The sequence below is a fragment of the Cnephaeus nilssonii genome, assembly GCF_951640355.1.
Source record: "Cnephaeus nilssonii genome assembly, chromosome: 6".
Classification (NCBI taxonomy): Eukaryota; Metazoa; Chordata; class Mammalia; order Chiroptera; family Vespertilionidae; genus Cnephaeus; species Cnephaeus nilssonii.
In genome coordinates, this window is record NC_137077.1 from 22,306,423 (window position 1) to 22,333,596 (window position 27,174).

At 40.6% G+C, this 27,174-nt stretch overlaps 1 protein-coding gene across 2 annotated transcripts; it reads right to left on the minus strand.

Moving 5' to 3' along the window:
• Positions 1-257: 257 nt before the first annotated feature.
• On the minus strand, positions 258-27,174 carry CLEC1A (C-type lectin domain family 1 member A). 2 transcript variants are annotated; one of them, XM_079773581.1, is made up of 6 exons: positions 26,879-27,174; positions 7,812-7,910; positions 6,253-6,429; positions 4,330-4,481; positions 2,123-2,238; positions 258-1,383 (listed from the first exon to the last, which is right to left on the minus strand). In XM_079773581.1, the coding sequence occupies exons 1-6, from the start codon at positions 26,991-26,993 to the stop codon at positions 1,233-1,235; spliced, it is 810 nt and encodes a 269-aa protein (XP_079629707.1). In that variant the 5' UTR covers positions 26,994-27,174; the 3' UTR covers positions 258-1,232. The 2 variants fall into 2 exon arrangements, with proteins under 2 accessions (XP_079629707.1, XP_079629706.1); XM_079773580.1 differs by having other exon boundaries at positions 2,123-2,241.

A 27,174-nucleotide genomic window follows, 5' to 3' on the forward strand; every position in this document is an offset into this window, starting at 1 on the left:
GTTTACTCATCTTGAGCCACATGTTGATGACAAATTTGCTTCAAAGGATTTCATTTTTTAAAAGTCTTAAAATCATCCTTTTGAAGACAGAATGCATCTCAAAGACTTCTTATTTTCCTCAAATAATCAAAGAATCAGTACTCTTGCAGAGCCCATACAATGTCTCATAAGGCACAATCAAAACACTTCTGTCATGTTTTGAAGAGCATTTTCACACTGACTTTTCCCCAAAATCACAAATTCATTCTAAAATCACACACACTTCACATTGTTTATTATTATTAAATCTCCAGTACCTGAAAGGTATAAACATGGATCAAATGGAAGAAAATAGGAACTGAAACTAAGCTATTCCAGATGCACATAAACAGACTGATTTTTGTTCTGGTTGTCAATCTCTCTGAAAGAAGTATCAAGGGTAGTAATTCTGATATGGAAGCAAGTTGAGACTATTTCTATCCTAGAAGAATTTCCTAGGAGACAATCATTGGAATCTTAAATAGATATGAAGAGGTATGTTTGTAATAAGTTAAGATTCTCATAAAGAGAATTAGCCAGAGCAGATGAGAAGGAAACTGAGAAGGAAAAAAATATGAATTTAAGCAAACCAAATGAATTAGCTTTGTATTTGTTAGCTCAGTATAAGAAATGATTGCTAATTTCTCATGGACTAATTGATTGTTGGAACAAAGGATCTTACATACATTTAGTTCCTCTAAGTTTCTCACTCCAAGTATTAAGGAAGACATAGAAACAAAAAAATGATATTAGATGCTGAGAGAGAAGAAACACTAGAAAGTTATCTCAAAATCAAGAAGGTGGATTACAACCTTATGGATTTCAGGGGCAGGTTGGTGATACATAATTAGGACTTCTTTGTGACTGGTGAATATGTGCATGAACTTCCAAGCTCAGAAGTACTGGTGATCTTGAGCAGGAAATATGAAAATCCTTCTTGTGCCGGTCAGAGCAATTGCCTTTCCAGATTTTTTTCCATTTTCCTATGTCTCAAAAATCCTTTGCATTGACTTTGCGTGGCTCAAGCTTTTTGTTGAATTGTTGCATAAACGTGGATCAAATGAAAGAGAATAGTTTGAAACCAAACTATTACAGGTGCAACATAAAGAGAATGACTTTTGTTCTGATCTTCAATTTCTCTGAAGGGAGGGAGCACACAGTTGTAGCCATAGCTGGAGAGTCAATCACCTCATAGAATGAATGATTCACAGATGCTAAGGGAGTCTCTCTAACTTGACTGGGGTCGCCACTGTTTCACATGCACACCGCCTCAACTCTTGGCAGTTCTTTGAGAAAAACATTCCACTGAGAATGGTCACACAGTCCCCGTCTCCTAGATTGGTGAAATCTGTTTTAATCTTAAACCTTAAAAAAAGAAAAAAAAGTTAACTTAATTATATTTTATTTATAGAAAGAAATACTAAACACTCAGAAAGTACATAGGAAATATTCCTAGCTTAATACAGTTATAGAATAGATGCCCTGAATGAGTTTACTAGAAAGATGAAGTCAACAACCACTTTCTTTTCAGCCCCTCCATTTCCATGGTCATTCTTTGAAGCATCAAGTCAACCAAAACAACAAAAACTATTTCTATCTAAAACTATGGTACATGTTATCATCCAACTTTAACATGTACTTTTACAGCCATCTGAAAAATTGCCTTCTCTTGTGACTCAGTTTATTTAGCTGTGAGATAAAAATGATTGCCCTAACCGGTTTGGCTCAGTGGATAGAGTATTGGCCTGTGGACTGAAGGGTCCCAGGTTCGATTCTGGTCAAGGGCATGTACCTTGATTGTGGGCACATGCCCAGTAGGGGGTGTGCAGGAGGCAGCTGATCAATGTTTCTCTGTCATCTCTATCCCTCTCCCTTCCTCTCTGTAAAAAATTCAATAAAATATATTATAAATAAAAATGATTAAGTTGTATATTTCCTATTTCCTACAATTTTATTAACACTTTTATCTGTCTGCCTCAGGACATCCTCCTACAAACATAGTATCCAATACAAAGCAGATGTTCATTTAGTGCTTATTGAACCAATTTGTTGGTCTGTCACTCTCTATTACATGCTTTTCCCACAAAATATTCTAAAGGCTTACAGTTCAGAAGTGTAAGGAGCTCCATCCACCCACAGCCAGGCCTTGTCACTGTCGTTGCGGGATAGCCCTATCCAGTAAGAGTAGAAAAACTCAGAGTAGCTCTGAGGCATGGCAAACTGCTGCAAAGGCACACAAGAAAACGTTTAGCTTTTAGAGATATTATAATACACACACATATATACACAGAGATGTGCAGTGTCAGCCAACACTTTTAATATGAGAACAAGACATGACTCCTACCTCACATAGATAATAATTCATTTAAGCGAAAGCATCTATGCTAAGGTCAGTTCATTTGTTCATGCATGGGAGACATACTGATATTTTGAAACAAAGAAGCGCATCAACCAAGATTTAAAAGTCACCTATTATTTTCAAGTCACAGGGTAAACACTAAGACACATATAAAAAAAAATACAGGAGGCAGATTTACAAAGAGATATGAAGTGATTTTGGGAAATGGAAGAAAAAATGCAGGAATGGTGAAGTAACTTTTAGAAATACATGCAGAAGGAACTAACCAAAAGGAAAAAGAATAATGAAAGGATTTAATGGTAAAAGAGATAAAAGAAGAATTTGGAAGGATGACTTATATCTCAGACAAGGAAGGGGAGAAAGAAAAAATTATATATATATATATATATATATATATATATATATATATATATATATATATATACACATATATATACATACACACACATACATACATACTAGAGGCCCAGTGCATGAAATTTGTGTGTGGAGGGGGGTTTCCCTCAGCCCATCCTGCACCCACTCCAATCGGGGACCCCTCAGGGGATGTCCGACTGCCAGTTTAGGCCCCATCACAGTGATCGGGCCTAAACTGGCGGTCGGACATCCCTCTCACAATCTGGGACTGCTGGCTCCTAACTACTCACATGCCTGCTTGCCTGATCGCCCTTAACTGCCTCTGCCTGCCTGCCTGATCACCCCTAACTACCCTCCCCTGCCAGCCTGATCTCACCCCCAACTGCCCTCCTCTGCCAGCCAATTTGGTTCTGATTGGTCAGTTTCTATGTCAGTCACTGTCAAAAGCTCCGCCTACTAGGCAGCCATTGGCTCCTTACATTCACCCAGTTTGGGTTCTGATGGGTTAGTTCTATGCCAGTCAGCGTCTCTGGGCCTATCAATGGGGCCTGATCAGAAAGGCAGGGCTGATCAGCAGCCTGGGTGGGGGCCTGAAGAGAAATGGAGGCCCAGCTGTTGGCCAGGCGGGAGAGAAAGAGGCAAGTTCTGATCAACGGATGCCACAGAGGCTATGGATCAGACCCTGCCTCTCTCTCTGCAGGCCTCTCTTTGGGCCTGATCCACAGCCCCCTAGGCAGTCAGAGCTGGGTTGGGGTGCTGGCAGCAGCCCCAGTCAGTGCTGGGTCACCACAGCAACCCAGCACTGACTTCCGGTCTGGTCGAGCCTTTGGTCGTAATGGTCGTTACAACCCTGGCTCTTTATTATATAGATACCCTATATAATAAGAGAGGAATATGGTAATTATACATTACCCCGTGAGGCATAACAACCGACCACGTAACGACTGGATCATGGATCAGCAGGAGGGTGGGGCAGTGAGCTACAAGTGGGTGGCGGAGAGCTACGGGAGGGGGCAGGGCAGAAAGCTATTGGGAGACAGAAGGATCTACAGGAGGGTGGAGCAGTGGGCAGAGAGCTACAGGAGGGTGGCAGCGAGCTACTGGCACACAATTTGTGTGCAGGGCTACTAATACATATATATATATATATATATATATATATATATATATATATATATATATATATATATATATTTAATCCTCACATGAGGATTTTTTTTATTGATTTTAGAGAAAGAGAAAGGTTGATGTAAGACAGGAACATTGATCTGTTGCTTCCCCTATGCTCCCTGAATAGGGATCAAACCTGCAACCTAGGAATGTGCCCTGACTGGGAATCAAACACAAAACCTTTAGGTGTAGGGGATGATGTTCTAACCACCTAAGCCACCCAGCCAGGGATCATGAGTATACAGTGGAAATTAAAACAACATACATATACTTTTAAATACATGCACAAATACATGTATAAATTGATATAAATCCCTGATTGAAATAAGTGGGAGAGTCTGTGGACCTTGACTCCTTAGATTATTCTCCTTTAAAGACATCTTTTTGAGAATACTTCAAACATTGACCAAAACTCAGCACCTTACCAGCACTTCCTGTGTGTTTATCTTCAGCATGGTTGAGTTTTCAGCAGTACAGAAAGAGTCACAGTCCTGCCAACTCTTGCTCTTTTTAAAGAACTGGTAGCATTTGTCCCCATGCCATTTCCAATTTTCCGGGCAAGGGCTACATCTATGCTCTTGGAAAGAAACCAATTTTAATAAGTTATTTTATACATAGATCTGTTTTCTTGCCTCTCTTAAAATTATATAGTATTTGATGACCCAAGAAAAAATGAACTCCCTTTCTCTTAGATATTATTTGCCGACACAATGATAACTACAAATGTTTACCTAGCACCCACTATATGCCAAGAATTATAATTGGTCCTGAGTATACAGTGGACATTAAAACAGACACTACCTGCTTTCATGGATATAGAATCTCACAGTGAATGATTGGGACTTCCTTGCTCCTTGCCCTGTGCAATTTAGCACACAGAGAGGATGTCCAATACATACAGAACTTTGCATATGTTCAGAAACTCAACATACATTGTACTTAAGAATGTATGTACAATTGAAGTTTTAATAATTTTCTTCTTCAAAATCCTCTTATATAATAGCAAATGGGGTTTTTTAATGCAATATACACCAATAGGGAATGAACTCTTTTCTCATTCTAAACACAAATAAATAAACTTTTAGAAAAAACAACACTTAAATACGTAGCTAAGTATGAATTAGAATGGTAAATATCCATGTATCAGAAATTAAGATGGGCATCCAAGTTAGAGAATTAAGTACAGAGGTTAAGGGTGAGATGGACTACTGTGGGTAGCGGTTAAAAATATAGGAACTAAGCCCTGACAGCCATATCTATGTGGGAACATGGCCTTGGCCTTTGAGGGTTGGGGACCTGTAACCAAGTCCCTTGTTGGTATATGGTAGGATGGAAACTCAATAATTCTATAAAAATGTCTTTATTTTCAAAACAATCCAGTGTCAAAATGTGATTGTTGAAATCTGAGTGGTCAATACAAATAGATATTATATTATTGTTTGTATTTTTTGTATATTAGAAATATTTCATAAGGTAAAACAAAGTTTTAAACAAATAAATAATTTATATTTCTTTGTAAGTCAGTTTGTATTTCTGGCCTAGACCTTATCTCTTGTATACCAAACTGGCTATCCATATCTTCACTTGGATATCTAGATTATATTTTAAATTCAACCTGCCCAAAACATCATTCCTGGTTTCTAGAATTCTTCTCCATTTCACTTGATTACATCTCTATGCTTCTAGTTGCTTTGATCAAAAACTCTGGAGATATCTTTGACTCCTTTATTTCTCTCATAGCTCATTTATTACATCATGCATTCATCTCCACTGATCATATCCTAGTTTGAGCCACCATTATCCTCTTACCTGGATTATGGCAATAGCCATCTCTTACATGATTTCTCTGTTTCTATCCTTCCCTCTTCCAATGTGTATTCATTCTCCAACAGAGTTGCAGAATGAGCCTTTTAAAATTCATGTCAGACATGTATTTCCTATGCTCAAGATCCTGTAATGAATTCTCCTTTTGCTCCAAATGGAAGCCAAATCCCTTACGATGTTCCCTAAACCATAAATAATCTTGACCTCATCTTTTATTAGTCTTCTACTCACTCACTCTGGTCCAGGTACACAGGTTCCTTATTATTCCTTAAATATGCAGTTATATTCACATCTTAGGTCTCTTGCATTGTCTAAAATGTCTGAGTTTCAATAATCCCTTCATGTGTTGCAACACAGATGTATTTGAGCTAAATGATTCCAATGATTGGACATGATCTGGATGCCCAAACTATTGTTTGCCAGACAACTAGTTAAATAATTCAACCAATTAATATATTGGTTCCCAGATACACTATATTGACAGATATCCTGAGGGTAGGAGGAGCTTAGTGATCAGGACTCACCTCCAGTTTTGTTATAAAGCTCACGACAGTATTTTTCAACCACCTGCTGCAGAGTTTCTACAAGCTTCCTGTTCTGGGCTTGGAGAGATTGCAGTTGTTGGGAGAGATTCCCCGATCTTTCTTCCAGTTCATTAATGCTATCTTTCTGAGTATTGGAGAGCTGGTAGAACTGAAAAACTAAGCCAAGTTACCAAGTTAGACTAGACAGTTTATTTATTTCCATGTCTATTTTCTACATATGGGGAAGATAAAACAGTATCTTGCTCATGAGCGTAGGCTCTGAGATCTCTTATTACCTATATTCAATTTTGGACTGTGGTACATAAAAAAATGTATTTCTGTGGGCAAGTTAAGTTCTCCAAGTCTGTTTCCTTATCTGAAAATATGGAGTCATAGTAATAATTGCTAACTTCAGGAATAAATTCCTTAACCATGTTTACTGTTTAATAAAAATTTTTGTATATTCTAAAATCATTACTCAACCTAAACCCACAAATCCATTTATCCTTTGTCTATTATATTGTGCATTGACAATGTATCATAGATTATCTCATTCAGTCATTAAAATGGTCATATTATCATTTCTATGTTTTTATACATTTTTGGTTTGATTCAGTAAGAATAGGTTACAATCATTTGATTAAAAATGTTCAACACTCAGGTTTAAACTCCAGGTTTCTACTATAAATCTAAATGCAAAAATCCTTTATGAAAATAAAATCCTTTATGAATCATGAAAGTTGCTTTATATCCTTAAAAAGAATGGTGGTTGCAAAACAATAGTTAGTTATATCAAAATAAAGTAGGAATTTTGGGATCAGAGTAGAAACTACATTTTTATTTTAAAATAGTAAAAGTTTGCAGATTTCCTGTAATTTTTTTTTTTTTTTACATTACAACTTGCTCATCAATGTAACCTTTTATTTTGAACCACCTTCTTCAACTGTTTCAGGGAACATTGCTGTAATGATCAGATAAAACAAATATGCCCACTTTCTTTTTTAAGTTTTTGAACTTGTCCTTACTAATTTGAAATTTAAAGAATTTTATGCATGCATTTTTCCTTTTTTGATTTTCACAGATTTTCAAAAATGATAGTATAACTTCCTGGACCTTTTGAAAAATATTATAGTGATTAAAGACCTGGTCTTTCTCCTTATATTGTGGGGGTGGGATATAAATGGGGGAAGTCTTCCCTCTGTATTAGCCCACTGAGCCAGGCATGCTAACCGTGAAAACGACTGCCTCACATCTTTTGTGAAATGGAAGAAGCTGAGGCACACACATTTATTAATAATAGTTGATTTTAAATATTGGCATATTTAAACAAAAACTTCTTATCTCAAACAGAACATAAAAATCTAGCTAGCAATTGATTTCTGTATTTTAATGTTTCTTCCACTACTCACTATTTAAGTGGTACTTTAGAACAAGGTACATTGAATTTACCCACAGAATCTAGAAGTAAAAAATAAATTTAAAAAATTCATAACAAATATTTCTCATCCTAGACAAACCTTGGAGCCAGGATCCTCCCCCAAGTCAGAGTGCAGACTTACACACAAACCCCAGTACTGCCAGGCCAATCAGCAGCACCAGGCACAGAATGATCAGGATCAAGGCCACTGGACGCCATGCTGAAGGGGGAGGTGGCTGCTCTGCAGGGAACAAAAGAAAAGACAGGGTGTTTTTTGGGGTGTTTTTTCTCTTGGATGTATGTCAGCTGCAAGCAAGTGAGAGGAGTTGGTTCAGGGAAAGAACAAATCCTGAAGAACAACAGTAGTCAGGGACTAGATAACATTCTTTCTGCCCTCGGAAACATGATCATAATGCTCCAGGCCACGCCTCATTTTCCCGGGCTAGATTCTTTTTACAAGCCCCACCCATTTCTATCCCCCACAGCCACCCAGTCTTTGCAGTGAGTCAAGTTATGCATTACTATTATCTTTACATATCTTTGTATAACTTTATTTTTATCAAACTTTGAGTTACAAAAGAATCTCATGTAAATGCCTTGAGGAACAATTTTATACATCATCAAAGAAGAGATGAAATTAATTTTTGTCACTTTTGCAAAATATCATCCCTCCCAAGTTTCATATGCTTCTTCCAAAAAGCAAATTGCATATCAGTAATGAGAAATTATTTTACTGTTTCTTTTAAGGATTTCTTTGTTGAAAAGTCCCTCTTTTGTAAAGATTTTGTTTGTTCTTTCAATTTATAGCTCTCCAAAAATAGGTTATACAGAAACAAATCATTGCCCTGGCCAGTGTGGTTCAGTGAGTTGAGCATCGTAGAGTGCACCAAAAAGTGGCCAGTTGGGTTGCCAGTTAGATTTCTGGACAGGGCACATGCCCAAGTTGTGGTCAATTCCCAGTAGGGTGTGTGTGGGAGTCAGCCGATCATGCTTTTCTCTCATTGATGTTTCTCTCTCTCTCTTCCTCTACCTTCTCTCTCTGTAAAAATCAAAAACATATTTTAAAAAAAAAAGAAAAGAAAAAGGAACATGATCATCAATTTCTCAAGGATAGATCCAAGCTATCTCAATTTTGAGCCAATCCTATAAAATAAAGAGCTAATATGCTAATTAGACAGAACACCAGAATGACCATCCAGACTACCTTCCAGATGACTTCCAGATGAAGCCAGGACTGTGAGGGCCGGCTGAGGCTGTGAGGGGCTGCGAGGGCTGAGCCCCTTGCACAAATTTTGTGCACCAGGCCTCTAGTCTATATATATAAAAGTCTAAGCTACTGGAAGGACCAGAATGACCGCACTGCTATGATGCGCACTGACCACCAGGGAGCAGATGTTCAATGCAGGAGCTGACCCCTGGTGGTCAGTGTGCTCCCATAGCCAACTTCCCCTGGCCAGCCAACCTCCTGCAGTCCCTCCCCCCAGCTGTGACGGGGAACCGGGGGTGGGTGGTGGCAGATGCAGCCCCTTTCCCAGGGGTCCGAGGGCTAGCTCCCTCCTCAGGGCTGGTGGCCAACTTCCCGTGCCCCATCTCTCCCCCTGGCCGGCAGGCCCTGATCGGCCTGCTGCACACCAGCCGCGGTGATGGCGTGGTGGTAAGGGAAGGAGGGGGGAGAGGTGGGGAACCACACAGTGGCAGGGCACTGACGATGGCAGCATAGGAGTCTGGTGTTCTGTTCCTCCCATGCCTGGCCTGGCGACCATCGCCTCCTCTCTGGCCCGGCCCTGATTGGCCTGGTCCCCAATCAGCAGGCCTTGATCGCTGGCCAGGCCTAGGGACCCCACCATGCATGAATTCTGTGTACTGGGCCTCTAGTTAAGTAATAAAGAAGCTTATAGACAACATCCCTTGTCTATACCCCCACAAGTTTACCATGTGGTAATTTTTTTTTATTTTTTTATTTTTTTTTTTACAGAGAGGAAGGGAGAGGGATTAAAGAGCCAGAAACATCGATGAGAGAGAAACATCGATCAGCTGCCTCCTGCACACCCCCTACTGGGGATGTGCCCGCAACCAAGGTACATGCCCTTGACTGGAATTGAACCTGGGACCCTTCAGTCCGCAGGCTGACACGCTATCCACTGAACCAAACCGGTCAGGGCTACCATGTGGTCATTTTAGGGGCTCTGCTTAGGGGAAGTAAACCTGTCACCTAATGAGATCAGCTATCAATCTGAATGAACCTATAAATCTGACAAGGAAGACTCCCTGATAAGGTGCAGGTAGCATCTAACATTGTGATTAAAATGAAACCAAGGGAGAGAGAAAACCTAAAACAAACTGATCTCTTTATGACTTGTGAGTTTCACTTCATTAGGAATTCAAGTCAGGTTCTAAAACAAAAAGATTAAAGAAACATAATTTCAATTCCTCTTTAGAAGAGTCCTCTACAGTTTTTTCAGAGATGGCGACCGGCTGGAAGGTAGGGAGAGAGTGCGAGTGAGGAACCCATAGAGGAGAGTATAGACTTGTGTGGTGTGTGTGTGTGTGTGAGCTAGGGTCAGTTAGATTCTGCACGTCTTCCAAGGGGCTCCCTAACTGGGCAGTCCTAGACGGCGCAGCCCCGCGCACAAAGCGGACACTTCTCAGCGGCTGGTGCGGACGCGGAGACCACGCCATCTTGGGAAACAGAGCTGCCTGAGACGCGGATCCTGGCTTCTGACACAAACCAGGACCCTGCAGCCACTGGGCACAGAGAACTGCTATCACAGCTTCAGACCACAAACAAGAATCCAGACTTCTCAGCAGAATTCCGTGAGTCAAAGAGCCTACCCCACTCCCCGCAGGCGCGCGAGCGCCATAGTAACTGATAGACCCGCCCCTCCCCCAAGCTGCTGAACGCTTACAGGCGCGCCAAGAGCTCAGTAACTGATAGACCCGCCCCTGGCCCAAGCTGCCGAGCTTTGCGCAGGGACGCGCTCCCCACTAGGGAATTTGGCGCTGCACGGGACAGAAGCAGCTCCCGGTCGGGGAAATCTGTCAGTGCGCACAGAGGGCTCCCCTTCGGGGAATTTGGCTTGCGGGTCACAGCTCCCCCTTCTGGGAATCTTAGGGCGTGCACAGAAGGGCTTCCCTTTAGGGAAGTTGGCGCGCAGGACGGACTCCGCCCCCCTTCCGGGACTTTGGGAGAGTGCACCACAGAATCAGCTCACCTTCAGGATTTTAAGAATGTGCGCTCTAGCCGGTTTGGCTCAGTAGAGAGAGCACACACAGGACGCAGCTCCACTTCAGGGAATTTGGCACGCCGGACACAGCTGCCGGGGATCCCTGACTCACAGCGCATTCACACTAAGAGCCAGCGACCCCAATTGTTGGTGCATGCACACACAGGGACCCTGAGTCTCAACGAGAAACCTCACAAGGCAACAGAGACTTTGACACTCGAGTCTTGGTGCAGACACAGGGAAACTCTGACTCCTGGCACATCCTAAGGATCTCATTTACGGCGCATACCAACAGTGTGGTGCAGACAGGGCCCCTGATTCCAAGTGTGCACACGAGACCACACAGAACACTGGGGACACTGACCCTGGGCAAGTCTGGTTCCCACCAACCAAAGGCAGCCACACGTCCTAGTGTCAGAGCACTCCAGTGAAACTCGGGTGGAGCGAAGTCCCCACAGCACACGGCCCAGGTCCACGCAAACGGAAACTTGAGCTTTCTGGTAATAGCCAGAATGGGGAAACGAAATATCTCACAGAGGAAAGAAAATGTGGAGTCGCCAAGAAAGGAAATTAGTGAAACTGAAGCTTGCAACATGACCGAAAAGGAGTTCAGAGTAATGGTCGTGGAATTTATACAACGGATGGATGAGAAAATCAACAACTTATGCAAGAATCAGGAAGAAATGAAGAGTGATATAGCTACAATAAAAAACACCATGGAAAGTTTCAACAGTAGACTACAAGAAGCAGAGGACCGAATTAGTGAGTTAGAAGATCAGGTACAGAAACAAGCTCAAGCTGAACAGCAATTGGAGAAAAAAATTAAAAAGCAGGAGGAAAGCCTAAGGGAGCTTCGGGACAACATGAAACGAAGTAACATGCGTATAATAGGGCTGCCAGAAGGACAAGAAGAGCAGCAGGGTTTAGAAAATCTATTTGAAGAAATAATGACAGAAAACTTCCCGGATATGGGAAAGATAAAAGTTACGCAAGTAAAGAGAGTCCCAAGCAGGATCAACCCCAAAAGACCCACACCAAGACATGTCATAATTTCATTGGCAAATATAAATGATAAAGAGAGAATCCTAAAGGCGGCAAGAGAGAGACAGAGAGTTACCTACAAAGGAACACCCATCAGATTGTCAAATGATTACTCATCAGAAACACAACAAGCTAGAAGTGAATGGAAGGAGGTATACAAAGTGTTGCAAAGCAAAGGACTGAATCCAAGAATACTATATCCAGCAAGACTATCAATCAAAATTGAAGGGGAAATCAGGAGCTTTGCAGACAAAAAAAGCCTCAGGGAGTTTATCACCACCAAACCAGCAATGCAAGAATTGCTAAAGGGAATACTGTAAAAAGAAGAAATAAACAGGTAAGAAGGAATACAGACACAAAAATAGATATGACTGCAAACAAATACCTTTCAGTAATAACTTTAAATGTAAACGGACTAAATGCTCCAATCAAAAGACATCGAGTAGCTGAATGGATAAAAAAACACGACCCATGTATATGCTGTCTACAAGAGACCCACCTCAGAACAAGAGACTCACACAGATTGAAAGTGAAGGGATGGAAAAATATATTTCAGGCAAATGGAAATGAAAAAAAAGCAGGGGTAGCAATACTTATATCTGACAAAATAGACCTCAAAGTAAATGCCATAACAAGAGATAAGGAAGGCCACTTCATAATACTAAAGGGAGAAATCCAACAAGAAGAAATAATTCTGGTAAACATATACGCTCCCAATATAGGAGCACCCAAATACATAAAAAATCTCCTGGAGGATATCAAGGGAGAGATTAATAGCAATACAATCATAGTAGGAGACTTTAATACCCCACTATCACCACTGGACAAATCCTCTAAACAAAAAATCAGCAAAGAAACAGCAATCTTAAATGACTCACTAGACCAGATGGAATTAATTGACATCTTCAGAACATTTCACCCCAAAGCCACAGAATATACATTCTTCTCAAGTGCACATGGGTCATTTTCAAAGATAGACCATATGCTGGGTCACAGGCAAAATCTCTTCAAATTCAAGAAGATAGAAATTATATCAAGCATCTTCTCAGATCACAGTGGCATAAAACTGGAAATCAACTACAATAAATACAATCCAAAGAAATCAAACACATGGAGACTAAACAGCATGCTATTAAACAAGGACTGGGTCACCAGAGAGATCAAGGAAGAAATAAAAAACATCATGGCAACAAATGACAATGAAAACACAACAATCCAAAATCTATGGGACACAGCGAAAGCAGTCTTGAGAGGGAAGTTCATAGCTCTACAAGCCTATTGCAAAAAACAAGAAACAATGGTAACAAATTACTTAACCCTACAACTCAAAGAGCTAGAAAAAGCGCAGCAAGAAAAGCCCAGCGTAACCAGAAGGAAGGAAATAACAAAGATCAGAGCGGAGATAAATGACATAGAGACCAAAGAAACAATACATAAGATCAACAAAACCAAGAGCTGGTTCTTTGAAAGGATAAACAAGATTGATGGACCTCTAGCCAGGCTCACCAAGAAGCAAAGAGAGAGGACCCAAATAAACAAAATCAGAAATGAAAGAGGTGAAATAACAACAGACCCTGCTGAGATACAAAGGATTGTTACAAAATACTACGAACAACTCTATTCCAACAAACTGGACAACCTGGAGGAAATGGACATATTCCTAGAAAAATATAACCTTCCAAAAATCAATCAAGAAGAATCTAAACAGCTCAATAGGCCAATAACTATGGATGAAATTGAAGCAGTCATCAAAAAGCTTCCGGCAAACAAAAGCCCGGGGCCTGATGGCTTCACAGGAGAGTTTTACCAAACATTCAAGGAAGAACTAAAACCTATCCTCCTCAGACTATTCCAAAAAATTCAAGTGGAAGGAACACTTCCAAGCTCCTTCTATGAAGCCAGCATCACCCTAATACCAAAACCAGATAAAGACAACACAATGAAAGAGAATTACAGACCAATATCCCTCATGAACATAGATGCCAAAATCCTCAACAAAATTCTAGCAAATCGGCTCCAGCAGTACATCAGAAAGATCATACACCATGACCAAGTAGGATTTATCCCAGGAATGCAAGGATGGTACAATATCCGCAAATCAATAAACGTGATACATCACATAAACAAATTGAAAGATAAAAATCACATAGTCATATCAATTGATGCAGAAAAAGCATTTGACAAAATCCAACACCCTTTCTTGATAAAAACTCTCAACAAGGTGGGAATAGATGGCTCATACCTCAACATAATAAAAGCTATATATGATAAACCCACAGCAAACATCATACTCAATGGACAAAAACTAAAAACATTTCCCCTAAGAACAGGAACAAGACAGGGATGCCCACTCTCACCACTCCTGTTTGACATAGTACTGGAAGTATTAGCCATTGCAATTAGACAAGAAGAAGAAATAAAAGGCATCCAAATTGGAAAAGAACAAGTAAAGCTGTCTTTATTTGCAGACGACATGATATTGTACATAAAAAATCCGAAAGACTCCGTCAAAAAACTAATAGACTTAATAAATGAATTCGGCAATGTAGCAGGATACAAAATTAACGCCAAGAAATCTATGGCCTTTCTATACACCAATAGTGAACTTACAGAAAGAGAGACTAAAAAGGCAATCCCATTTACCATCGCGCCAAAAAAATTAAGATACCTAGGAATAAACTTAACTAAGGAGGTAAAAGACCTATACACGGAAAACTACAGGACACTGAAAAAAGAGATAGAGGAAGACGTAAACAGATGGAAGAACATACCATGTTCATGGATTGGTAGAATCAACATCATTAAAATGTCCATACTACCCAAAGCAATCTATAGATTCAATGCACTCCCCATTAAAATACCAACGGCATATTTCACAGACCTTGAAAGAACTCTCCAAAAATTCATCTGGAATAAAAAAAGACCCCGAATAGCCACAGCAATCCTGAGAAAGAAGAATAAAGTAGGAGGGATCTCAATACCAGATTTCAAGCTGTATTACAAAGCCACTGTTCTCAAAACAGCCTGGTACTGGCACAAGAACAGACATATAGATCAATGGAACAGAATAGAGAATCCAGATATCGACCCAAACCACTATGCTCAATTAATATTTGACAAAGGAGGCATGAACATACAATGGAATAAAGACAGTCTCTTCAATAAATGGTGTTGGGAAAATTGGTCAGATACATGCAAAAAAATGAAGCTTGATCACCAACTTACGCCATACACAAAAATAAACTCAAAATGGATACAGGACTTAAACATAAGACGGGAAACCATAAAAATACTAGAGCAATCCACAGGCAGCAAAATCTCAGACATATGCCAAAAGAAATTCTTCACTGACACTGCTCCTAGGGCAGTGGAAGCTAAAGAGAAAATTAACAAATGGGACTACATAAAAATAAAAAGCTTTTTCACAGCAAAAGAAACCATCAACAAAACAACAAGAAGGCCCACTACATGGGAGAACATATTTGCAAATGGCATCACTGATAAAGGTTTAATCTCCAACATCTACAGGCAGCTTATGCAACTTAATAAAAGGAAGATAAATGATCCAATAAAAAAATGGGCAACAGACCTAAATAGAATCTTTTCAAAAGAAGACAGAAGGAAGGCCAAGAGACACATGAAAACATGCTCAACGTCACTAATTATCCGAGAGATGCAAATCAAAACAACAATGCGGTACCATCTTACACCTGTCAGAATGGCTATCATCAACAAATCAACAAACGACAAGTGTTGGCGAGGATGCGGAGAAAAAGGAACCCTCGTGCACTGCTGGTGGGAATGCAGATTGGTGCAGCCACTGTGGAGAACAGTATGGAGTTTCCTCAAAAAACTGAAAATGGAACTCCCATTTGACCCAGTAATCCCACTCCTGGGAATATATCCGAAGAAACTAGACACACCAATCAGAAAGGATATATGCACCCCTATGTTCATAGCAGCACAATTCACCATAGCTAAGATTTGGAAACAGCCTAGGTGCCCGTCAGCAGATGACTGGATCAGAAAACTGTGGTACATCTACACAATGGAATACTATGCTGCCATAAAAAAGAAGGAATTCTCATCATTTGCAGCAACCTGGATGGAATTGGAGAACATTATGTTAAGTGAAATAAGTCAGTCAATGAAAGAAAAATACCACATGATCTCACTCATTTATGGATAATAAAGAACATTATAAAATTGAACAAAAAGATAGATACAGAGACAGTAAAGCATCAAACAGACTGTCAAATTACAGGGGGAAGGTTAGGGAGAGATGGGGGAGATAAGAGATCAATCAAAGGACTTGTATGCATGCATATAAACATAACCAATGGACGCAAAACTCTGGGGGGTGAGGGCATATATGGGAGTGGGGTGGGGGGGGGGGCAATGGCAAGATATGTACACATATAATACCTTAATAAAAAAAATTGGAAAGAAAAAAAAAAAAAAAAAAAAAAAAAGAAGAGTCCTCTACAGAATTTATTCTATGTACAGAGATTTGTACCAAAAATTATTTCCAAATAGGGAATGATAAGTGATAAAGATATATAGAAATAGAAAATATCATCACTATCCTTTGGAACTTACAATCTAGTAGGGAAATTAAGTAAATATAAAGGAGCAGACATTGATATATTTTAAAATGTGAATCTTAATTTCTCTTAGTAATCATCTCCTTCCTAAAAAACTTTCGATAGTTTGCATTACAATTTGAATAAAATCCAAATCACTTTTCATAAAGACTCAGATTGCTCTTTTTAAAAAAAAATGGAAATTTGATCATGGTACTTCCAGACTGAAAACACTTCCAATATCTTTATTGCACTTAGAATAAAATTCTCTGAGAGCCTTTTTCGTCTAGACCCTACATGACTCATCATTTTTGCACTACTCAGCCCTCAGGCAAATGTTCTACTCCAGTGGCTTCTGTTTATCCTTGAAACAAACAAGCTTGTCACAGTGCTTTGTGTTAGCTCTGCCTCTACCCCAGCAGTAATTAATCCTCAGGTGGGTTTATGGGTAGGCTACTTCCTGGTATTCAGCTTTCAGTTTAAATGGCACTTCCTTAGCAGATGTCCGTGCATGCATCTCTAACATATTACCCCATTGTGTCTGATTTTTAAAACCAAGATTATTAGGTGTTATTTTCATCGATTTGTTTGTTTTTCTCTGTCTCCTCCCCCTTAAATGTATACTCCATTTAAAAAGTGATCTTGTCTATCTTGTTCACCAGTGTATTTCTAGTACTGAAAATAGTGCCTGGCACATTAGGGCTGGATACATATTTAATGAGTAAGTGAATGAAGAGGGAAATTATAAAAAAAAATTACTATTTCTTAAACTATATATTTACAAAGGCACGGAAGATTATCTAAAGTTAAACCTTACAGACTGACTTTTTAAAATCAACTGACTTTTCAGCAACCTTTCTGTCAGCAGAGGGCAGACTCAGCTAAATTCATCTCCTAGCTGTACTGGCTTCTATTCATTGACATGTGAGATTCTGAATCATGAGCAGATCTGAGAGATCTGGCCTGTGTGCTTTGATCTAAGTTTTCCTGGAAATTGCTGATTTCTCAAGGCATTGTCATTAAGAGTATCTCAGAGCAGCAGAGCACAAGAGAACAAGTCTAAACAAATTCTCCAAAACCTTGTCTTTTTAAAGCTCTATATTGCCAAAGAACATCAACCAGGTGGGTGTTTCTAGATTCCAGAGATACACGTGCATATGTGGACCAACAACCATGTTGGCTTTATTTTTCTCCACTTCTCTTATTACCACCAGATATATTACATATCTTATTTCCTTTGCTTTATATCTGTCAAACCCCAGTAGAAAGTAAGCTCCTTTTTGGAAAATATTATTGTTATTTAGCACATAGACATCAGTTGAAATAAGCTCAATTACTGTTATATATATACACTGAGTGGCCAGATTATTATGATCTCTGAATGCATAATAATCTGGCCACTCAGTGTGTGTGTGTGTGTGTGTGTGTGTGTGTGTGTGTATGTGTGTATATGTATGAATTCATGCATGGGTGGAGTCGGGCCAGCATGGCCAGGGGGAGGGGAAATGAGCGGTTGGCCAGCCTACCTGCTGGTCGAACTCCTGGTCGAGGGGACAATTTGCATATTAACTTTTTATTACATAGGATATACACTGAGTGGCCAGATTATTATGCGTTCAGAGATCATAATAATCTGGCCACTCAGTGTGTGTGTGTGTGTGTGTGTGTGTGTGTGTGTGTGTGTGTGTGTGTATATATATATATATATATATATATATATATATATATATATTAGAGACCTGTTGCATGAATTCATGCATGGGTGGAGTCGGGCCAGCATGGCCAGGGGGAGGCTGAAATGAGCGGTTGGCCAGCCTACCTGCTGGTCGAACTCCTGGTCGAGGGGACAATTTGCATATTAACTTTTTATTACATAGGATATACACTGAGTGGCCAGATTATTATGCGTTCAGAGATCATAATAATCTGGCCACTCAGTGTATATACTAGAGGCCTGGTGCATGAAGTTTGTGCACAAGGGGGGGTTCCCCTCAGCCCAGCCTGCACCTTCTCCAATCCGGGACCCCTTGGGGGATATCTGACTGCTGGTCTAGATGGACATCCCTCTCACAATCCTGGACCACTGGCTCCTAATCACTCACCTGCCTGCCTGCCTGGTCGCCCCTAACTGCCCCCCCATGCTCGCCTGATCGCCCCTCACTCTCTCCGCATCCGGCCATGTCGCCCCCAACTGCCCCCTCCCTGCCAGCCTGGTTGCTCCTAACTGCCCACCCACTGGTCTGGTCACCACTAACTGCCCCCCCCTGCCAGCCTGGTTGCCCCCAACTACTCCCCTCTGCTAGCCTGGTCACCCCTAACTCCCCCCCCCCCTGCCTGCTTGGTCTCCCCCAACTGTCCCCCCCACCAGCCAAGTCACCCCTCACTGCCCCCTTTGCCAGCCTAATCACCCCCAACTGCCACCCTGCCTGCCTGGTTGCCCCCAACTGCCCCCTCTGCTAGCCTGGTCACCCCTCACAGTCCCCCTGCTGGCCTGGTCACCCCAGGCATTCTGCTTGTTCAGTCGTTTGGTCATCCCTCACTAACCCTCCTGCTGGCCTGGTTACCCCATGCAGCCTGCTTGTTCAGTCATTTGGTTGTCCCTCCGGCCGGCCCTGGGCAGCTGGGAAGCCGACATCCGAGGCTTGCCTGCGCCTTGGGCCTGCCCTGGGCTTCTGTGGGGCTGAGGGGACTCTGGAAGCAGGCGCACAGAGCAGACCCGCCTGGGGGTGGGCCTGTCCGTGCTGTGTACCTGCTGCCCTGGCAGGGCTGAGGGGACTGGGTGCCACCATCTTTGAGGGCATGGCAGTCAATTAGCATATTCCCTCTTTATTAGATAGGATATTAAATTTCATTTCAAAAGAATCATATTTCTCTGATCATTTGGAAATTTTCCTACTCTGACTCTTCTCTCTCTCCCTCACCCATTCTCTCCCTTCCTCTCCTTTCCTTCTTCCCTTCCACTTTTTCTCCCTCAGTATTTAAAATATCTTCATGTTCTATCTAAAGACCCAGAGAAACAAAACCCTAGGGGGTTTCTATACTAGGTATGGTCACTTCTAAGAAACCAGACCTTCATGGTGGAGAGACTATAAAGTTGCAAGTTTCGCTTTTTCTTTTTCCTCCCTGTAGGTAGTTTTTCCTAACTCTGGTTTTAATATTCCTGAGTTTTAATCCAAGTGTGTTGCTTATAATGTGATCTCTCTCTAGGGATCACCCCCACCCTAAAATAAGAAAAATAATCTGCCTGGGAGTTGCTTTGGTTTGGCTTGGCTTCATTGTGTCTCTATTTTTTGGAAAAGAACTCTGATGCTGTCTCCTGAGGCATGTTTAGAAAAAGGTGTGGACAGGCCAAGGAATGATACAAACATCCCTAGGAATAATAAGATATATATAGAAAAAAAAACAGCCTTTCCTGTATCCTCTTACTATAACTATACTATAAAAGGCTACAGTGCTAAGGTCAAATTTTGAACACAAATTCCTTTGTAGTTATAAGAAACTTTGTGGATGAAGAGAGCTGTCACACCAAGCAAGTTACTCTTCTTCAGGCAACAGAGAGGGGAAATTTTATACCTCCATTCCTTGGGCCTATAAACAAAATGAAACAGACATTACTAAATTAATCTATTTAGTATGCTTCCAAAATGAAAGAGATCATAAAAGCTGGAAGAAACAAAGAGAATTCAAAAATGTGTGCAAAGCCACATTGCAAACTAGTGGCAGAGCCAGGATTATATTGTCATGCCTAACACCACACTGTATATGTATGTCACTGTGAACCAGGACTCACAGAGAAATGAGCTAAACTGGTGACACTGAATATTTCAGGAAATGCGTATCTCATCCTTTAGGTCACTGTTCTTTTTAAAATTTTTCAGTTATTGCTAGCTTACACCTGATCGTTGATTATAGTTTTAAAATTTTTTAATTTTAAATGTTTCTTGTGGTTTTTTTTTTTAGCAACTTCTTGTTTCCTTAATCTTCACACATGGCACATAGTAAGCCCCTCTTGGGAGAGCGCTCGAGGCTCTGTGGGCTGAGAGCACTTTCCAGGGTTCATAAGAATGCATGTTTCCCTTAGTTGGATAAGAAACCTGAAGTGCTGGGGAGTTACTTCATTGCTTGGAGTTGAGCAGCTAGTAAGTGATGGAGCCAGAAGTACACTCTAAGTACTCTTGTTCTAGAGCTGAATGTTCTTTTGTTGCTGTTGTTTGCTTTGTTTTTTTGTTTTTTGTTTTTTAGTGAATCCTCACCTAGGATATTTTTCCATTGATTATTTTAGAGAGAGTGGAAGAGAGGGGGAGAGACAGTGAGAGAGAAACATCCATGTGAGTGACACATCAATTGGTTGCCCCTTGCACCCAGGGCCAGGGTTTGAGCCTGCAACTGAGGTACATGCCCTTGAGCTGAATTGAACCCTTGACCCTTCAGTCCGTGGGCTGATGCTCTATCCACTGAGCCAAACTGGCTAGGGCCAGAGCTGAATGTGTTAAGTCATTTTCTTATCCTCTCAACAAACCTCACATTAATATTTGCCTTATATGGCAGTTCTACATGGAATTATAGAAAGACTCTAGAGTTTTATCACTTGTAAATTGCCACTTCTATATTGTGAAATATCTCAATAAGAGGCACTTTAAATAAGACATTTTTCACTCTATCACCAAAGTGAACTTTATAAAGTATAAATGTAGTATCTTCCTTAAGAAACAAAGTTTCTTAGCATGCTCTATAAACCCCTGCATAGTAGGATCTCATCCTACATTTTGCCTTATCTGCCCAGATCTCCCTCATACACCCCTCCCTTCAAGGACTAACATTCCCCATCGTCTATCTTGTCATCATGTTTCACACTGTTGATAATTTCCAAAATTATCTTTTCCTGATCTAAATTCCAATCCAAAACTAACACTTCAACTTTTCCCTCTGAACTCTTGTCATTCTTAATTTTAACCATTAATACACTGCACCAAGCTAGTTCCTTACCTCTCTGTTGTTATCTTCGCACATGTGGTATTCACAATGGAAAAGCCACCCAGTGCCTCATCTTGTTCTACCTGCAAAACTTGTATTCAACCTTACAGACCAGATCAAATGTTACCTCCTTCAAAAATATGCTCATGAATAAACACAGTAAGTTATTCCTGCCTATTTGCTTTTGTGGCCTCCTACATATATTCCATAGCACTACATAACATCTATATATATAAAAGCCTAAGTGACTGGCCAACTGCCCGACCACCTGACCGCTCGATAGCTATGACTCATACCGACTAGACAAGAGTTGCCAAGTGACAGCAACTTTGCAGAGTGCCCTCTCGCCCTCTGGGACCCCTAGGGGGATGTTAGATTGCTGGTTTCAGCCTGGTCCCATAGGCCAGGCCCAGGGACCCCCCGAATAAGGGTTCATATTGAATAGGTATGCATTAAAGATTTATTGAATTGATTAGATGTGATTTATGCCATGACTTTTCAAGGGAGGGGTTATGTTGGAGATGATAAAATAAAGCTAAAAATCTAAGAAAAATTGGAGAATATTGTCATTAATATGAGTAAGGAAAAGTAAAACTTGAATTTATCAATAATTTTTTCCTTAAATCCAAATAGGTTTTCAGAGTCTTTTGTTGGATTATATTTAATCTTCAACAGAAATTTTGGATTGTCAGTTATTTCATTTGCTCTCTCTGCAGTATATTATTACTGTAAAGTGTTCCAACTGTATTTCTTATAAGCTACAATTGAGTTAGAATCTCCTACACCCTAAGAATAATTTTTTAAAAGTATTCATGCAACCCCATAATACTCAGCTCTAACACTTTATTTTTTCTCTTTATACCTAGCTTCCTCATAAAAGAAGAGAAAAAAAATTAAAAATAAGAAAATAACAAATATTTATTTTCCTACTTAACTATTAGTTGCTTTCATAACTGTGCTATTAAAAAATAGCAATAATCTAGTTTCCTTCTTATTGTTAAAACAATATATTGTTTTTAGCATTCCTCTTATTTGAACTCTCGGCAGCATTTATTATTATTTTTAAAATTCACTATTCACTACTGTTGACTTTTCCATTTCTTTTGAAGTTACTGCCTCTTGGCTTCCTAGATGACGCTCTCTCTCCTGGTCCGCTTTTACCACTGTCCATCATTCATTCCTAGTAGCTATTATTGAAATCTCTTGCTCATCCTTCCCCTCAGTATTTTATTCCCTAAAATTCTATTGTTAGCATTCTTCTTCTCACTTTCTTTTTGCCTTTTCATTTAACATTCTCTTCCTCAGTGGCATCATTCATTTTCAGAAAGTTTGCTAGTAATTCCTACCTAAATGTTGACAATTTTCACATAAATATGTAGCTCAGAATCCTTACTTCCAATCTACATACTGTATACTAGTGGCCCGGTGCACGAAATTCATGAATTGGGGTGGGGGGGTGGGGAGAGAGAAGGCCTGCACCTTCTCCAATCTGAGACCCCTTGGGATCCCCTCAGGGATCAGACCTAAACTGGCAGTTGGACATCCCTCTCACAATCCAGGACCGCTGGTTCCTAACAGCTCACCTGCCTACCTGCCCGATCTCCCCTAACCACTCTGCCTGCCAGCCTGTTCGCCCCCAACAGATCTCCCTGCCAGCCTGCTTGCCCCCAGCTGCCCCTCCTGGCGACCTGATTGCCTCCAACTGCCCCCCCACTTGCTGGCCTGCTCACCCCCAACTGGCCCCCCGACCGGCCTGCTCACCCCCAACTCCCCCCCCCCCCCCATCGACCTGATCACCGCCAACTGCCCTCCCTACTCCCCTCCTGGCCTGATCGCCTGTAACCACCTCTTCCTCGGCTCTGCCACCATGGCTTTGTCCAGAAGGAAGTCTGGAAGATCTCCTGGTCTAATTAGCATATTATCCTTTTATTAGTATAGATACTAGTACAAGTGTCTTTGGGCAACACCAACTGCATGTCCCTTCTAATATAGGCATCTCAAACTCAAACTGAATTCATTATCTTACCTATTCTTTCTGTAGTTTCCATCTCAGTTAATGGCAGCATCATCAACATACTATCAGATGGAACCTAGTCAACCTATGCTCTCCCTTTGTCTTCCCACTTGTAACCTGTCACCAATTATTTAAATTCTACCTCCTTAACATCTTTCATATCTGATTCTGCCTCCTCATTTCCATAATACCTCAGTTCAGGTTCTCAAATCCCATGCTGATGCAGTGCAAACTCTGTGTCAGCTCATGCAGTTTCACACTCCTTCAATCTATCCTCCTCAGTGTAGCTTAGATGGTCTTTTAAAAACACACAATTGATGATGTTACTACCTGTTTAGATCCTTTAGTTAACTCATTTTACCTACTGAATAGAATCAAAATACCTCCATATGACACAATAGGTCCTCCTTACCTTTCCAGACTTAACCTCTGATCAAGCTTCCCCCCTCCAACTTTACATCTGAGCCATAATATACTGCTTATAGTTCTCTGAAAAACAAAGTTATTGAAGACCTCCTTGGCTTTTCTCTCATGTGTCTGTCTGCCTGTAAGGCCGCCAGCCTCTTAAACCTTCCCATTTCTGCTTCCATATCATGAGGAACATCTTAAAGTCAATCAACTCAATGGTCACTCCCGCTCTCAAAACTTTCCTGATCCCTTTGACCCTCACCAGATAGAAGTGACCAAGGTCTCCATTGTACCATGTGCATGCTTTCATCGTGGCACTTACCACACTTATTGCTGAGGTGTGAACTGGATTATACTTTAAGTTTCCTCATAAACAGAGATCATATCATATTTGGCCTTATATCCTGTACTTTGCAACAGGCCTAGGGTAGCATAACCCCCAATATAATTTGTGGGAAGAAGGCATGATGGTATTACCTTATATCTTTGCTTTCTATCTTTCTAATTGTTTAGGGGGGAAAAAACATACATAACTTCATATTGAAAAGATGAAAATTTAGAAAATAAATGAATGTATGTTGTTTATTTTTGTTAGTTCTAAAATATTCCAGTTATAATTCTGCCATAAATTATGTGGAATCTGAATCATCTGCATTGCCAAAAAATAAAAATAAAAATCTCAGAGTGATTTTTTTACTCTGTTTTTTTAAGAGCAAAAGTATTTCAGACCTATTTTCCTAAGAAATAATTAGACTTCTATCCTTCTATCGGGACATTGCTTTAAATATCTGCATTATCGCAAGGTGAAAACAAGACATCATACACGTAGGGTAAAATAACTATTTTCAGATGTTTTCCTGGAAGACACTGCTTTTAGCCTCTACTCCTAGTGTTTTAATTTCCACTTCTCACAAAAAGTTGCCAGATGTTTCAGTAGTGTTTTATCCCTTACACTTCCCCCTCCACCCTCCAAGCTCAACAGAACTTGCTTGTACACCCTGTTCCTGATTATGCTGATCACTAATCCTGTGAGAGTTCCTGGCTCTTGTCAAAGGTGAAAAATTAAGTTATACACAAGCCACTTAAAAACCACATCCCTAAAGGCCTTCTCTTCGCAGGATTTGTTAAAGGAAAACATATCATATCCTATTGCACATATCTAGTGGCTGCAGAAACTCACATCCCAAAGTTGCCACTTTGTTTTTCATCAAGGAGGCTGGAAATCCCCCAGTCCCCCCTCACAGGTTACGGGAAGCCACATCAGTGAGTCTCAGGAGGCAGATCATTCAATAAATAGAAAGTGAATGGAAAATGTTAGAGGGGAATGGAAGAGAACAGGGGAAAGGTGTGTCCAGATTCACCAAAGGGAAGAAAACCTGGATGTGGTCAAGAGAGGAAGGACATGTTTAGATCCAGACTTTGAGTGAGGAGTTCTCTGATACAGACTGACACAAAAATGTTAAACAAAACACTTTAGGAATTCTCCAGGAATGGAATAGTGAAAAAAAAAAAAAACCCTCATATTTTTGGTATGCCTGCAGTGTACCAAGGACTGTGCATAGCTCATCAACCTTAGTACTAATAGCCACCTTATAAGAGAGGTTTTGCTGCTTCTATGTAACATGGTTATAAGTTCACATGAAATACCAGTAATATGTATAAAGCACTTAAAACAATGCCAGGCACATAATAACCAAGGTATACATATTTATCATCACTAACGTTTTATAAATGAAGAAGCTGAGGCCTAGAATACTTAAGTAACATGTCCAATATCACACAGTAAGTGACTTTCCAGGTATTAGAATCCAGTCCTGTCTACATGACAGTATGAGGCCTTTTCACTAGACCTCAAGACACATATCTGCCTGAGATTGGCTGAGTTGCCTGGGAAATAAGATCCTTCTCTAGTCCTAGCCATCCTGAGTGTGGGAGGCAACCAACCAATGTGTCTCTCTCACATTGATGCTTCTCTCCCTCTGTCTCTCCCTCTTCCTTCCACTCTCTCTAAAAATAAATGAAAAAATAACTCAGGTGAGGATTAACAACAATGACAAAAAAGATCCTTCTCTACATATATGAATTGTCTCTTCTTTGGACTGAAAAATATATATTAACATTAAAAATATATATAATAATAAATAATTTATTAACATGTCACAGGGTAAATTATTGGAGATAAAAGCATAAGATGGAAGTTAAACATAACTGAAATTAAATATTTTCATAATTCAATTCAATCATCTTGATAATATTCTGGAACTCAATAGAACAAAGGGAAAGGAAGAAATAGGATGTAATTGCACCTGAGGGCACCATTTAAATCCCTGAAACACAGAATGTCAGAGCTGAAGGGGGCTTAAGAGGCATTTGCTTTAATCCCCCCTCATTCCACAGATGATAAAGCCAAACAGTTGATGTTGATATGACTCTCCAAAGGCCTCACACTTCAAGATGAAGAACAATTATAGCAAAATACCAGGTTTGATGTATCTGCTTGGAAAACTCCCTCCAAAGCCATGAGTTCAAAACTAGCCAAAAGGTAACCTTTAAACATCTAACTTTCCAGAGCAGATCACAGATGGCAAATAAAACAGCATTGGATTTGACCCTCATGGGATGGCGGGAAGGAGAAGGGACAATGCTTTACTCGTACTCACAATCTCAACTTTGTATGACATACCTAACTGGTCAAAACAGCACACCCTTAACTGCAAAGCCCTCTGCCAGCAAGAGAATCTTAGAAAAACAAACGTCTGCGTATATACGGAGTTTATTTTACTTTTTCCAGATAGTCTTAAAGCAAGTGGAACACAAGTGGTGGAAAGTGAACCAACCGTTCACAATTGTAAATCATGAAAACATTCACCTGTCTTTCCCCTATTTTGTACATTCCTCGGAGAGATAGCTTATCTCATGCATTTCTCAAGGATCTGGCCCATTTGGACTCCAGAGGATAGAGTACCTGTGTGCCCATGCTTTGGGCGCTGGGATGGAGTAGAGGTTTGAGAATGCAGGCTCAAGGTGGTGCCCCATTCATCATCCAGCATGTTGTTCGTGCTGAAGTATTTGGCCTGCATCAGGATTTCTGCAAGGTTGAGGGTGAGCTGTGGCTGGATTTCTCCGAGCTGCCTGGCTTCTATGGGACAGTTCAGGAACGCAGGCACTGAAAGGCATTCCTAATGTTCTTCTCTCCCAGCAAGTAGCAGGGAAGCGTCTGACTCCAGTTCCTGCCTGCAGAGGCCCAACCCCTCGCCTGTA